Source organism: Biomphalaria glabrata, chromosome 6 (genome assembly GCF_947242115.1).
Source record: "Biomphalaria glabrata chromosome 6, xgBioGlab47.1, whole genome shotgun sequence".
Classification (NCBI taxonomy): Eukaryota; Metazoa; Mollusca; class Gastropoda; family Planorbidae; genus Biomphalaria; species Biomphalaria glabrata.
Window position 1 is genome coordinate 3,952,298 of NC_074716.1, and position 16,897 is coordinate 3,969,194.

General features: G+C 33.9%; 1 protein-coding gene across 1 annotated transcript in view; it reads left to right on the forward strand.

Annotated features, from left to right (window-relative positions):
* The window catches only part of LOC106058362 (arginine kinase-like), a 123,420-nt gene extending 109,806 nt beyond the window's left edge, over positions 1-13,614 (forward strand). The window contains exons 11-13 of the mRNA XM_056033397.1: positions 3,984-4,149; positions 8,037-8,217; positions 10,203-13,614. Coding sequence (XP_055889372.1) covers positions 3,984-4,149; positions 8,037-8,217; positions 10,203-10,378 — 523 coding nt within the window. The 3' untranslated portion in view covers positions 10,379-13,614. The remainder of the gene's footprint in view (positions 1-3,983; positions 4,150-8,036; positions 8,218-10,202) is intronic.
* The last annotated feature ends 3,283 nt before the right edge of the window (positions 13,615-16,897 follow it).

Here is a 16,897-nt window from a genome sequence, read left to right on the forward strand (position 1 = left end):
GGTTTTTTAATGTAAATAGCAATATAAATGCTAAATTAAAATATCTATACTGATTTATATTTCATTAACAATAAAGTTGTTCCGGATATTGTTTTATAAAAAATAAATTATGTCAAATGATTGTTTGAAATCGCATTATTGACTAATATTACACTTATATTCTTTGACACAACGTCACTATAGTTTATTTATCAATATCAATTGTTCCGAATTTTTAATTTAAAACAACTTTATGTCAAATAATTTTTTTTTTCAAAAATATCGACAATAGGTTATTCAGGATTTTAAAATAAGAAAGTAATTAACTAGAAACGACTATTGAAAATCAATTTTTAGACTTATTTTACAGTTAATTTTCTTGTCGAAATATAATAAAAGTTGTTTAATCGGTAAATAATGTTCCGGATTTTGTTTCGAAAAAGAAATCGAACTATATTACCTTAATTTTCTTACAAATCGTCGCCAAAAATGATCCGAATTTTATATAAAAAAATCTAATAACGCTAATAAATGTTTGAAATCCCTCTTGTAATAAATAAAACAAATAATTTTCTCATTTACGAAAATTGGTTGTTCCGGATTTTTTATGAAAAATAGTTTAACATTTAACTTTCTAGCTAAAACGTTAGAAAATCTAATTATTGTTAATATTATGATCCGATTTTTAAGGAAAACAACTTCCTAACACCAAAGTATGGTTTGAAAAAAACCTCCATAAGGCTATGGTACATGTAATTTTCAGAACAGACCATCCTACAAATTTAATTAACGGCATTTGATTAATCTGGAATTCTTATTTTCTCTCACTATAAATATATAAACATCCGGAACAATCTATTATAGAAACTTAAAACTAATGCGATGTTTCGGAAGGGAAATTAAATTTTAATCAGATTTTCAATAGCTTTTAGTCTTTTTTTTTCTCGCTATCAACATAACGGACAGACAGACTGACAGACAAAACAAACAAAAAAAGCGTCTTTAATCCGTTTATATATATATATATATTATATATATATATATATATATTAAGTCTAACTAGCCCATCAAATGAAATGCTAAAAGATCTCACTCGGTGCACCAATGTCTATGAACACTCGACAAGCTGCTCGTATAGATGACATTTTTTAGTTTAACTAGGACGTGTGACGTAATGGAATTTTTTTCCTTTGACGTCATATGGAGTTAATTCTTTAAATGAAATGCTAAAAGATCTCACTCGGTGCACCAATGTCTATGAACACTCGACAAGCTGCTCGTATAGATGACATTTTTTAGTTTAACTAGGACGTGTGACGTATAGTGATGGGCAAAAGTTAACTAAAAAGTTGCTAACTTTTAGTTTAACTAAAAAAAATTAGTTAAGGCCAAAGTTTAATTAAAAAAAAATAGTTTAGTTAAAATCCTAGTTTAATTAATTTTTTTTAGTTACAAACTAAAAAGTTTAATTACAAATTTTACAAACTTTTTTAACATACATACCAATAAATATTTAGATCTATGTAATTTTGAGAATATATATATAATGAGAAATAGAGAGGAGAATAAACTAGAGGGTGCACAGGTCACTAGAAAGCCTTTTGACCTTTACCCTATAATGGGCACTATTCCCGCCAATTCAAGGTATTTGAAAGGCGAGAAAAATAAACGTGTTCATTATATTTCTAGCAAGTTTCGCTGCTTGATAAATCCTGATAATTCCTTGCTTCTATAGATCTACATTTTGCTGCTTTTCATTAAACACCAGTGTGTTCCTGTATAGCTTCAGGCAAAGAATTTTGCTTTACTATAGATCTAAAAGAAATGTCGACTCTTTTTATTTTAAAACTTTTTACTAGATAGATCTAGAGTTAGAGTCTAGTGTCACTAGTGACGTCTAGTCTATTACTACTATTAGATCTATAGTCATAATAGTCTATATTAATTTATTTTAGTCTCTTAGTCTTAAGTAGAGTCTAACTCTTAGTAGTCTTAGTCTTAGATCTAAATGTAAATTTAAAAGTATAAGTCAATAATATAGATCTATTAATTGAAATCTATATTACTTTACTTTATTAGACTAGATCTATTAGTTTAGAGATTCTACTATTCTAGAATTAGAGTCTAGATTAGATCTTGATAGGCCTATATCTAGATTACTTATTAGGTCTATACTAAGACCTAAGACCCTAAGATGCATAGATGATAGATCTATAATGACTATAATACTAATAATAGTCGTCACTATACTAGATCTTCTAATACTAAATTAACTAAATCTAGACTAGATCTACATCTACTTCTATTATAATTATTGATTATTCTTATATCTACTATCTACTATCTAGATCTATTAGATCTAGTATTATCTTCTAGAGTATATAGATCTAAATACCCATATCTAGATCTACATCTAGTTTTAATCATAATTATTATAATCTAAAATCTCTAGATCTAGAGTTACTAAGATATCTACTAGACTCTATCTAGATTAAAATATTAATTATTTGATCTAGGTCTAGTGCTAGATCTAATTCTAGATCCAGATTATATTTCTGATCATTTCGTTTGTAGAAGATATTAGTAATAATTAGATCCAGAATATTCTAGAATTTAGTCTAGTTAGTTATAGAGTCAACATGTAGTTTTATCACTACTTCTAAAGGTAACTTAATAATTATATTAGAACTTGGACAATTACTTCTAATTTCTTTCTATAAATAATAGTATCAATCTAGTGATTCTATTAAGATCTACATCTACCCCATAAAGACATTTAAATCTTTTTTCATGTGCACAAATAAATGTTTATTACATTTTACTAGAGAGATTGGTTGTGCTATATATTTTTCATGTTTGGCTATTTCGTCCTTAAAAAAGGTCAAAATAGTTAGTAAATGTTTAACTAAAGTTTCTTAGTTTAGTTTAACTAATTTTTTCAATTTGTGATTAACTAAAAGTTTAATTACTTTTTTTTAGTTCAAACTTAGTTTTAGTTTAACTAAAAAAAAATAGTTTAGTTCCCATCACTAGTGACGTAATGGATTTTTTTTTCCTTTGACGTCATATGGAGTTAATTCTTTAAATGAAATGCTAAAAGAAATCACTCGGTGCACCAATGTCTATGAACCCTCAACAAGCTGCTCGTATAGATGATATTTTTTTAGTCTAACTAGGCCGTGTGACGTGGTGGATTTTTTTTCCTTTGACGTCATATGGAATAAATTCTTTAAATGCTAAAACAACTCGGTATAGTAATGTTTATTAAACCTCGTAATGTTACTCGCATTTTAAAAAGACATAATAGCTAGATTTAGATCTAATCTAGATTTTTTACACTAGATCTAGATTTTTTTTTACACTAGATCTAGATTTTTTACACTAGATCTAGATTTTTTTCTTAAAGTCTAGATTGTCAATATGTCAATATTGCAATGTTATAAAATACTAAAACTAATCTACTATTTTAATATTTCATATTGCAATTTGTCTATTAATTGATTATCTAGTGTTTTTTTTTTAATATAAATCTTATCTAAATTACATCTATATTATCCCAAATATATATTTTAGATCTAGATCTACTAGATATAGATATTGAGAGTGCTAAATTAGTAGTTTAATTTAGGTAGATTTACATCCTCATTCTAGTTCCATTTAGGCCTAAATGAAAATGCTCAATACCAAAAGATTATCTAAAATCGCTCTTCTGACATATTGTACATATCCGGTAGTTGTCATTCCGTAATGTGTAGGTATATTATCAATAGTAGGCTATTAGTTTGTAACCAGTTTGTCATTAGATTAAGAGCAATGCCTGGTCGTTCGGTTAGCGCGCAGGACAGATTATCTCTACGGTCTCGGTTTCATACCCTGCTCGATGCCATCCTCAGTCGACCAGGGATCCGTCTCCCACGGGGGCCGCCTCTGAGTTTGTGTGGCAACACAAACTCTCTTTGTAATCTTGTTTTAAATTGTTCTTTTACATCTGGTAATGTGAACAGATTCTTGAAAGCTGCTGGTGGTTATAACGACTGGCCAACTGGGCGGGGCATCTTCTTCAACGAGAACAAAACGTTCCTGGTGTGGGTGAACGAAGAGGACCACCTGAGGCTCATCTCTATGCAGAAAGGAGGCGATGTCGGCGCCATCTACAAAAGGCTAGTAACTGTAAGTTGTAACTGATACTTTGTTTCTTAGGCTATGTATGAGTTGTATGCATAAGGCGCGGTGGCTGAGAGATAAAGCGCTTGGCTTCTGAACCGGGGGTCCCGGGTTCGAATTCTGGTGAAGACTGTGTAATTTCGGGATCTTTGAGCGCTTGGCTTCTGAACCGGGGTCCCGGGTTCGAGATCTGGTGAAGACTGTGTAATTTCGGGATCTTTGGGCGCTTGGCTTCTGAACCGGGGGTCCCGGGTTCGAATTCTGGTGAAGACTGTGTAATTTCGGGATCTTTGGGCGCTTGGCTTCTGAACCGGGGGTCCCGGGTTGGAGATCTGGTGAAGACTGTGTAATTTCGGGATCTTTGGGCGCTTGGCTTCTGAACCGGAGATCCCGGGTTCGAGATCTGGTGAAGACTGTGTAATTTCGGGATCTTTGGGCGCTTGGCTTCTGAACCGGGAGTCCCGGGTTCGAATTCTGGTGAAGACTGTGTAATTTCGGTATCTTTGGGCGCTTGGCTTCTGAACCGGGGGTCCCGGGTTCGAATTCTGTTGAAGACTGTGTAATTTCGGAATCTTTGGGCGCCTCTGAGCCAGTTTATTCGTTATAGAAGGCCTCATCACTGAAATGCAACATCACAACCTGTAGGCTGTTTAGGCCAATAGCTCCTTGACACGTCATACAGACCTGTGACCTGTGACAGGTTGTGACGTTACACCTTCTATAATGATTGATCTCGCTCTGAATCCACCCAGCTCTAATGGGTACCTGGCATTAGTTGGGAAAGTAAAGGCGGTTGGTCGTTGTGCTGGCCACATGACACCCTCGTTAAGCGTGGGCCACACAAACAGATGATCTTTACATCATCTGCCCTACAGACCACAAGGTCTGAAAGGGGAACTTTATGTATTTGTTATTTCCCTTTATTGATCTATTTCGTTTCTTTTCTGTGTTTTGTTTTTTATTTGTCTTGCTATATGTAGTTGTTATTTATTAAGAGATGTCATGTTTGTATTCTCAATATATGATGGCACATGCTTGTAGGCCTATGTCTGTCATAACATATTTTTATGTTATATCTGTAAAATTGTAGCTTTTATATAGCGCTTTTTCCGTGCTTATAGCTTATATGTGGACCTGTTGGGGGGAGGGAGTGGTATCTAGGAGTAGTTTTCCGTGCTGCCTTTAGACACTTAGTAAACACAAGTCTGCCCGAGCCTCGAGCCCCCTTCATAGGTAGCCAAGCCAAGCCAAGTTCAAGCGCACTTAGCCTCTCGACCACGCTGTATTGTCAGTAGTTATGATAGTTTTCATATTTACGACGCTTTTCTTTTTTTGGACTAGTCAACAATTTACATCAAATTCGCTTTAAATTTTACTTAATATGTACAAATGTAAAATCGCCATGGATCAAGACGCTAATTAAAATATAGGTTAGGGCTATTAGAAATATGTATACAGCGAGCTAATTTATTGGTTTTTTGAAGACCTATTAAAAAATACAATTTAAAAAAATTACTTTAAAAAAAAAAAACTAACAAAGCCAGCGCGACGGATCAGTCATGTAATTAAATCTGTAATAGATCTAGACCAACAACAATAGCCTAAATCTGAGCGACTGGAAATATTTCTACCAAGTGTTTTGGTTTAGCTCTATTTCATGCTCTTAGCTTTCTCAATGCGCTTTTATCTATTACTTATCTGGACTAGTTGGCGTAGGGGAGGGGGTGAAGAAAGAAAGAAATATCTGGGTCACGTCTGGGTGTATGTTACCGTGATTGGTAAGTATTTTAAAATGTATGTAAATAAAGGAACGGCTTGAATTCAAACTCGTTGCTCACGACTCCTCGAGCCAGTGAACTAACAACATAATTGGCAGGATATTTAATAATTGGCGTTTGAAATTTCAACATACCAACTACAGTTGTAACTACATTAAAGAAACTTAAACAGTGGTTTCTATAATGTATTTTTTTACGTTATAAAATAGGTCCTTGTCCCATAAAGAAAAGAATCAAATAAATGATAGATTCGTATCTAAAACCTATAGTAAGAGTATAGTTCCTTTTATTGAGCATCGTGATCATGGCAATTATAAATAAATGGATATATATAATATTTTAAAAATTTAAGCATGTTTTATGTACATTTTTTAGTAGTATTAGATCAAGTCCAAAAGAGAAATATATTAACTGTTTAAAATATGATGACCTACCCTATTAATTAATTCCCCTGAATTTTTTATTTTTTTTTTTACGTCTGCGTGATTGGAGAGAAAGGAAACGAGAGAAATGAGAGATGAAAGATAGACACAGAGAGAGGACACACAGAGAGAGGACACACAGAGAGGACACAGCGAGAGAGAGAGGACACACAGAGAGGACACAGTAAGAGAGAGGACACACAGAGAGGACACAGAGAGAGGGCACACATATAGAGGACACACAGAGAGGACACACAGAGAGGACACACAGAGAGAGGGCACACATATAGAGGACACACAGAGAGGACACACAGAGAGGACACAGAGAGAGGACACAGAGAGAGGGCACACAGATAGATGACACACAGAGAGAGGACACAGAGACAGGACAGAGAGAGGACACACAGAGAGGACACACAGAGAGCTGAGTGAAGAGCAAAAGGAGTGTTCTTTTTTTTTTATTAAAGTGTACCGCTTCGGCAGTCAACCCTGATGAAAATCAGTAGCCTGTGACCCTTAGGTAGTTTGCAGCACACAGTGCTACACCAGGGCCGGCATTAGATCATTGGAGGCCCCCTAGGCGAAGAGAATTCGGAGGCCCCAAATGAAATAGAAAAAATGAAAACTAAATGGCGAAAAAAAAAAGTACGCAACTTGTTTAAAACCTAGAGTACAAAAACATTGGGCACAAGTTTCCCTATTTCGTCGCTAAAAAATTATAAGTCCTGTGCGAGGCCCCCACCAATCGTAGGCCCTAGGCGGCTGCCAAGTTTCCCTAAACCTAAGGCCGGCCCTGACTACATTCTGGCTGATCCAGCGATGCCTCTGATCCTCAACTGCAGGGGCATTTGCCGTTCCCTTGGATAGGAAGGGAACTGCCGTGTTCCTGACATCGAATGCCGAGCCAGGCATTTATCTAACTCCCATTCTCCATAAAGTCATTTCACGATTGAAACAGGCCTTCTAGTATTATAAATTTAGTTCTTTGGATTGGAGAGTTTTACACAAAATAAACGATGTCAATGACGACATACTTAACCCTTAAAATGCTGAGCTTTTTTAATTACAATTGTGTTGTTTAGAGGCTAAACTACCACACGCGTTTTAAGGGTTAAAGAACACTGTTGCCAACTAAACAATAATATAGTACCTCACTCGGTCAGACTATATCACCGCCACTCGTTGATCAGGAAACATGAAAAGCACCAAGATACCTGTGTGTAGTCGCTGAATGAACTTTTTATGTTGTGTCTGTTGTATTTATGTGTATGTTTCTGTTGTGTTGTCTTTATATGAGAAACGAGTCCTTGTAAGCATATGGGACGGGGAATGTACCTTTATCTTTCTGTCTTTCAGAGTATTTTATTAAATTTAATTTGTTTTTGTATTTGAAGATTATGGTGCAGTGTCTTATGTATAATTGCTACTTTACTTTTTTGAGTCTTTCTCCCGTATACATCAAGCTACTCGCCGAAAGATCGTTTCTGGTTGTGTCCTAATGAATTTCTTATATAAAAGCCATCAGTATGAAAGGAAGTTTTATTCTCAACAAATAATTATTTCTATACTGTGAACTACTTACACAGTACACGAATTTGCTCGAATGCCAATAAAGCCAATTTCCCTCCCCCCCCCCCGGGGTAAGACCTATATATATTTCTTTCTCAATGTTATTTCATACTTAACGTCACAGGCTATCAAAGCTCTAGAAGAGAAATTAATGTTCGCTAGAGATGACCGGCTGGGCTACTTGACATTCTGCCCTTCTAATCTGGGCACCACTTTGAGGGCATCAGTCCACATCAAGATTCCACATCTCTCAGCGAGGAAAGATTTCAAGTCTGTCTGCGAGAAACTGAAGCTGCAAGCTAGAGGTAAGGGAAGACAACTGCGTGATCCTAACGAGAATGCTATTTATTTCGTGGGTTGTGTCTCTTGGAGACAAAAATAAATTTACAAAAAAAAAAAAAAGTAAAAAGCGAATATGTTTTTCTTTCACCATTTAGGATATAATAGATCTATAATCTGTATAGTAGCTAGTTGTATATTATAGTTGTAAGTAAAGTCTGTACCACTGCACTTCAAGGCATTGAAACTTTGTTTTAGTGAAATTCAAAGCTGAAGACTGGTATGATTTTGCAATAGTCCATAAGTATTTCCGAAAAGCTACCCCCTTGCTGTAATCAACTGTAATGTTATATATAAGTATAGGAGTATATAATTTGATCAAAGGAATGGTAAAAAAAAAAAAAAGGAAATATTTTTTTGCTAATCACGAAATTTAAATGTATCTTACTTCCAATTGAAAATCTTGCACTTAGCTTGTGGTCTCCATGTAGTCCTGAGTTTAAATTCTACTTTGCTCTTATAGTACATCTACTGCCACTTCCCATTCTAGGATCAATCTGCATAATTATTCATAGTCGATTACAATACATGAATCAATCAAAAAATTAGCCGATTAGTTAATCATTTGGTACTAATTTATACATTTGTTATATATGAGCAGGAAGGGAGATAAAAAAAAAGTATTTTTAAAAGTTTTTATTTTTCTAATGCTTGTTTTAGGTGAGAGATTTGATGGAAGGTCATTAATTATTATAGGCCTAACAGTGAACAGAGGATAACATATTCTCCTTTGTAGGCCCTTCAAAATAAACAATAGATCTAGATCTATGTATTTCTGATAATAAATGTATTTAAGTGAAGTATATATAAATATAAAATATAAGCAAAAGAACTTTGATATATAACTTTACATCTTGGTAATTATAAGTGTACACAAATTTTCATACTTTTTTAAAATACATAGTTTATCTTTTTCAAATTCTCTACCTCTGATACAAAAACTAGCAATTGAAGTATCTGATATAAACTTTTCACATGTAAATTATGTGTGAGTCTGGTGTGAATGTACATATTGTTTTTTTTTTTTTAGTTATAATGTTTTGTTTGGTGTAATGCACAAATTGTAAGACAAATTTCCTCGCGGACAATAAAGATTATTATTATTATTATATATAAGTATAAATATAAGCAAAAAAACTTTGACATACATTATGACTTAAATTTGCATATTGATAATTATAACTTGTAGTGCTTCTTTGTGACGGTACGCACCGGTACAGCGTACCAGTACCTTTTTCAATGTGGGGAAAATTTATAACTTTTCTTGTGTAATAACATTTATTATTAATTTATTAGTATTTAAAATCTGGTTCAAGAAAAACTGGTCGCCCCCACCCCCGTTACGTTGATGTGATAAAACCCGATTTAAAATCAGTGAACATTGATACTGACCATTGGGAAGACATGGCATAGCCCTAGACCGCACTAACTGGAGAGAGACAGTGATCAAGAAAACTAAGGACAGCGAGAAATCATGGGCCTCTGCTCTTGAAGAAAAGCGTGCCATATGGAAAATGGCCGGCTCCTCCACCACCAAAGAAAATGCCACCTTGACCTGCAGTATATGTGGATGGTAGTGTCTCCAAAATAGGGCTCAACAGCTATATGAAAAAGTGTTTGAGATGAACTATAGTCATTATACGACTGAAAGAGGCCAATATATAGTTAAAATTTAGGCAATCCATCACTGAGTACAGGCATCTATTTTTTTTTTTACAAAACAAAGCACTGATTAAAAGTGTGCACAAATTATCATAAACTTTTTAAATACATAGTTTATCTTTTACTATATTCTGTACCTCTAATACACCATATGGCTTACTATTTATAACTTTCTTCAATAGATGAAAATCTTGAAAACTTAAGTTAAACCATATAAACTGTAAAAAAAAAAATGAGTTGCCATTAGTTAAAACAGCTAGTTATGTATAACTCTATGTTTGTTCTAAAGGTATCCATGGTGAACACACAGCCAGTGAGGGTGGTGTCTACGATATCTCCAACAAACGGCGCCTCGGCCTTACTGAGATAGAAGCAGTCAAAGAGATGGTGGCTGGGGTCCAAGAAATCATTCGGTTGGAAAAGGAGTCTTCCACCACTAAAACTAGATCCTGTCATGTCTTGTAATGGTTTCCAGTCTGATAGATTCCTATGTTTTAAAATGAACAGGCATTTTATAAACATTTTTAATCAAAATAATTTCTAAACGTTTTTTTTTAACTATATCTTATGTGTTCAAAGTTTGTGTATAATGGCAGTTGAGTGTAAGTTGGCTACATATTTATATGCTAATCTTGATAAATGAAATCCAAACCATTGTTTATGTTTTTTTTTTATATTTGCGATTATAAAAGATTCAACTGACAGAAACATATATCAGAAGTTGGATCAGCCTACACAGTGTACATTTTTTTTTGCATGAAGTCAAATTTTTTTGTAAAATATTGTGCTTGTATTTTAAAGAGCTTTAGAGAAATCCTTAAGCAAATTTTTTTTATGGATGAATTTTGTTTACCACTGTTTTAAATTTATGAATGTGAAATATGCATTTATGTTTTAATTTTCATGTTTGCTCAGTGGGGCAAGGAACTTTTATTTTATGCAGATCTATCTTTGTTCCATACCTTTTCCAATAAAAATTTTTAAATAATCAATTACTTAAAATATGTACTAAAAGAGGTAATAGTTGAGGGCTTAAAAGAATATTTTAGTTAATAAAAATATTAAACAAGAACAAATTTTATTTCTTCTATGTCTCCTTCAAATGTTGTACTAAATATTATTAATCTGAATGGCTCAATGTCCATATTGCCTTAAGCAAAATGAATGCAAGTGTCAGATAATTGCCATAGAAAAACTTGGGACATTGGACTATCAGACACAGTATTCAATAGCTTCTTTTTTGTTCAACTTAACAGTGGGACCAGTAAGGTCATGAAAGTGTTGCTATACACTTTTGGTCTTTAGGCTTTTTATGGATTCATTGATTTTACAATTAAGGTATTCAATTCCAATAGGCAATTAGTAGAATATATTTCAGTCTAAGTAATGGTCTGTAGACATTATAGGCCTATCCTTTATGACTTAGATAATATGAAACACCTGTTGGTGTACAGTGGTATGTCACCAAAGAATGACTGGAAGTTACCAAAGAATGTAATTTTTTTACAATTACTTTACAATACCAAAGAAATGATAATCTTTAAAAAGCTACTTTCAATCACCAAAGAATAAGTAACTTTTTAAAGATATACTTCAAGTTACCAAAAATAATTTTAAAAAGATGAGGATAAATTTAGATAAAAATAAAATATTACAATATTTGATATGTTTTATATGGCCTGTATAAAAACATTTTTGTGTTTTTTTTTCTATTATTATTATTTAAATATTAATTCAACTTTACACTTTTGCAAGACAATGTTCGTTATCTAAATTATTTCACTTTATGATAAAAAAAAAATTTCTAATGCTAGCATCTGTTTCCTTCTATTTAGCTGAATGATGTACCAGTAGTTTTTTTTTTCTATATTGAAATAATGTAATTAAGCTCCGAGATTAAACAAGCTGTTTGTCACATTTAGGCCATTATTTTTATTTACAGTTTAGAACAAAGAACGTTGATTTTGTGACAATGCAATCTATGAACTGTTGAATGTTAGTCTATATAAGTTTTTTTTATTTGCCATATTGTTTTTGCAGTTTCATGTTTTACAGTGTCATGCAGCAGCTGGAGCCAATCAGAATTATGCTTTGAATGAAGATGTATCATGACCAAATCTACTAAGTGGAGACTTACATAGAACTTATCCAGTTTGAAAAAAGAAGATTTTTTTTTTATTACTCTAACCCTAAAATTTCTATGCATTGAAGTCTACAATGAGAGCTTTATCTAACTTAATATTCTTTTTTTAAAGTTGCTTTTTATGTCCTGTGATTATTTATGTTAACCTATGCATACTGAAAATAAGATGAATCGTACGAGTATTAAATCTGTAAGATGATTGATGTGCACAATTTACGCTGATGTAACATAATTTTAACATTTTTGTGGCCAATTAAATTTATATGTTCTTGTAACAACCCTTCAGAGACTATATTAAACCTGTGGTCAATATTTATTATTTTATCCATGTGTTTTTCTAGTCAAATTTTTTGTTTACTTTATTAACTTTTTCTTTTTAAAGGTGCATCTTCTCTCCAGCATTATTTCCTTTGTCTGCTATCAGATGACAAATATGTTTTCCTATTTATGAAGATTGAACCTTATTTTTCTGGACGCATTTTGATTCTACTTGTGTATGATATATTTTATATCAAGTTTATACCATATTGCCATTACTGCAGCCCTGCTTTATCTATATATATTTATACTTTGTAATTTGTTTCTAAATTGAAACAAACTGGATGTATTTTATAACAGTCAATTTATTGTTCTCTTATTCAAATGGATGTAAATTAAAAAACAGGGTTTCTGCACCAAAGTCAATATGAAATTCCAGGAGCTTTCTAGGAGAAATTATTTAAATAATTCCAGGACATACAATTTTCACAAAAAAATTATAACAATAGCCAAAGTTAGCATAGCATAATTTAGGCTGTCATTGCCAATAGTGTAATGGATATAAGCACTACACTGCCTATAAAATGCTTCCAATGGCAAGCGTCTTAAATAACCTGGACTTCAGGTGTGGCTCAGGTATTGAGTCTAACGGAACTGTTTTCACTAACAGGAAATGGGGTAAAGGCCGGGAGTCAACCCTGAGGAAAAATCAGGAGCCAGCGACCTTTTGGCATTTAGAATTTATTTCTGCCAACGCTGGCCCGTCCTCAGATTTAATGATGCCAACTAACTTTTTTAAAAAAATGCATTTTTTTTTCTTTTTCGATCTGCAAAATTCCAGGACATTCAAAGAGATATTTTTAAATTCCAGGACATTTCCTAGGACTTTTTGAGTCTCAGGACATCCTGGAGTTTCAGAAGGCCGCAGAAACCCTGTAAAAAAAACATCATGCTTCTAGTTTCTACAAATTTGTAGCAACTAGAAGTATGAAGTGTGTGATTATTTATGGCAATTTCTGTTTCACCTTTGAGCATGTGTAGTTACTACAGGTGGGTAGCTTGTCATTAACGGCTGTTTGTTTGACCTCTACACACACATACTTACTATAGATGTGTAGTGTGTACATTTAGGCTCATTCTGTTACAAGTTAAGCTTCTATAGTCGCCTTGAGTGTTTCTTTCTGGCAAGGTCCTGAATACTATGACTGTGTATTTTTATTTCTGGATGCAAGATTGTATTATTCATCCATTCTCTTTAGTTTTATTGGTGAATGTAAATTATATTCTTTTATTATGGAAAGATTTTGCAAGTCTTTGTTTTCTATGGAATGACTGAATCATAAATTTAAAAAAAAAGCACTTTTATTGTGTCTCTCCACCTTAGATCATTGGAAGCTGTAGGCAAAGTGAATATGGTGGCTCCAAATAAAATAAAAAAATAAACAGGGAAAAACAATTATGCAATTAATTTAAAACCCAGTATACTCAAACAATAACATTGGGCAAAAGTTTCACAATTTCTTCTCTAAAAAAATTGTTTTCAGTCCTTTGCAAGGCCCCCACCAATCAGAGGCCCTAGGCGGCTGCCTAGTTTGCCTTCGCCCTCTGCCCGCCAACCTCCTAGCTTTGCCTCAAAACATTTAGGAAAAGCTAACTCAATCAAGACAAATTATTAAATTCTCATGAAATAAATGTTCTATTCTACGATATTTCATATTCTTTATATATAGTTTAAAACATATTAGAGTGATACTCAAGAAAGTCTAACTTGTATATGATGCTGCATGTAATGATCTGAAAAACTGAAAAGTGCTTCTTAGTAAAAAAAAAATATATGCATATTAGGGTTAGGTGCTACTAAACTTTTTTAAGATATGCAATAAATAATCTGCTTATTAGTAAAACAAAATCTCTTGCCAAAAAGAAATGGATCATTTTAACATCATAAAAATAACAACCTATTTGTTGCACTTGCTCTGACTGACTATGTATAAACAGAGACAGAATATAACACCAAGGTCCGCAAAGGATTTAGTAAATAAAATTAAAGGCCAAACTTAAAAAAAAGAAAATCTCATGTAGAATTAGACATGCCATAGAAAGAAATAACTAATGTATCAGAAGCAAGATCTCAATTTACAAGACTTTTTAAAGCATGAAATAAATGATAAAAAATGTAGGGCACAGGTATGTAGACTTACAAGTTTTAAAAGTCACCAACACAAATAAAACTTAAGCTACATAGACAGGATGGCAGTCTGGTCGTGGGGTAGGGTTCTGGACTATTGTTTTGGTGCTCCTGGATTTGAACCCAGGAAGATATTAGTTTGAATGAAATGGGAGGTCTAAAAATTATTAAAATAATAATTACCCCCAAAAATGCCACAGGGTTGACTTCCACAAGATATATTGTTTGGTGATCTAATAGGGGGGTAGGAGAGGTGTAGGTCATCCACTCCCAAGAGGCATTGTTGCATGTAACCCATACTATGACCAATAGCCAGCAGGCTTTAAAAGGGGCATCAGCATTGGAGTTGAAAAGCTAACAAGTGTCTGTAGTTTCAAATACCTCGGAGCTATGGTCTCAGATAAGGGAACGAAACCTAAACTACTGGCCCAAATTACACAGTCCTCAGCAGCACTTGCAAAAGTCAGAATAATATACAAAGGCATAGCCCTCCATCAGATTGATGTGCTTCCTGGTCATGGCCCTATCTTAGATGCTTGCGAGTCTTGGGCGCTGACTGTAGAACTAGAAAAGAGGATCCTAGCAATGGAATTGAAATGCTACAGAAGGATCCTAGGTATCACATGTAAAGACTGCATCACAAGTAAAGAGATTAGAGACAGGGTTACTGCAGTGATTGGACCCCACGATGCTAACTATCGTAAAAAATGAAAACTAAAACTCTATGGCCATATTACAAGGTCTTTGGGGCTTGCAAAGACCTTCCTTCCCGGAACAGTACCAGGAAAAAGAAGAAGAGGCAGACAGATGGGAAGACAACATCAAAGAATGGACAGGCCTGCCATTGAAAGAGGTTCTATCCAAGGCTAAAGACAGAGAGAAATGGAGAAAGACGGTCAACAAATCTTGCATGGTGCCCCAACAGCCTTAAGAGATAAATGAAGGTGAATAGTGAACCCATATTGGTGAATGTGTATCAAGGATTTCAAAGGGGAAAAGATTGCCTCTTGAGACATAAAATACAGTACACACATAATTTATAATCCATGGAGTCTTAAAAAACATTATAGTGTTACTCTAAAAATTTTAACTCATTTCAGATTTCAACAATAAAATACAATGATGAAAGCAAAGATAGTTTTAACATATTGAGAGAAATAACACTTTGGTCAGATTAGACTTTTCACATAGCCTAGATGTGAATCAGGCTTATGTCATCAGAAGAAAACATTAAGAAACAGGAACAGACACAAAATAGAGCAGTAGGATTCAGAACAAACAAATATTAACATTTGTCTAGAGTAACACCTTCAGTAAAATCACAATTAGCCAGGAAAACCAGTGACTTGGCAGAATTTAAGTAATTGGTTATATGCATGACTAAATGCATGACGTAGCCTAATCATCTTCTTTTTTGAAGTAACGTCTGTATTATATAAGATAAGAAAAGCTGATAGGACCATTAGAAAGAGTTGTGCATATTGCCTTTTTGATACATTTCTGGGGATGGCTATCTACTGGAAAGAGTGGAGAGCCTTGGTTGTATTCTGTCAATTTCATTACAATAGTCAAATACACATGTGAAGGCCAACAATGGTTTGTATTGATAAATGAAACAAAATGTTCATGATCTATATGAAACTTGGGTCGTGGTGGCTGAGTGGTTTCTCTTCCAAACTGAGAGGTCTTATGTTCAAGTCTCAGTGAATTCTGGAATTTTAGGATGCCCCCTTCGAGTCCACTGAACTCTAATGGGTACCCGAGATGAAAGTAAAGGAGGCTGGTCATTGTTCTGGTGACATGACACCCTTGCTATCTGTCAGCCATAGATACAGATTATCTTGACATAATCTACCCTATAGATCGCAAGGTATGAAAGGGGAATTTTACTTTACTACTATGTCAGAGGTTCTCAAACTGTGGTCCGCATACCCCCTGGGATGTATCCGCTAAAAGCCAGTTTATCCAATCAAATAAATTTAATAATAATCAACTCGCCCCTCTATGCAGTTTAATATGTATATTATGTACTATTTTTGACGACCTAAACCAAAGATTTAAAGGCATTCTTCACTTTGATATTTCCGATTGGGTGTTGAACTCTTTTGTGTGTGGACAATGATTTCAAACACAGACGTATCAACAACAATTCAAGAGTAGCTTATTGAAATATCCAAAAATGATGACTACAAACACTGTGGCATTTTACGTCTGGAGAGACAATCTTTCCCCTTTGCAACTTCTTCTGTGACTTGATACACAGCTGGGGTCATAGGTTGGGCATAAGTAATCACCAGGCGCCATTGCATTTTCACGTTCACGCTTCTTTCTGCTGCTGTTGTGTATGGCATCTGCAATCCGAGACACTTCCTTTATGCTCTCTCTCCAAGTGGAT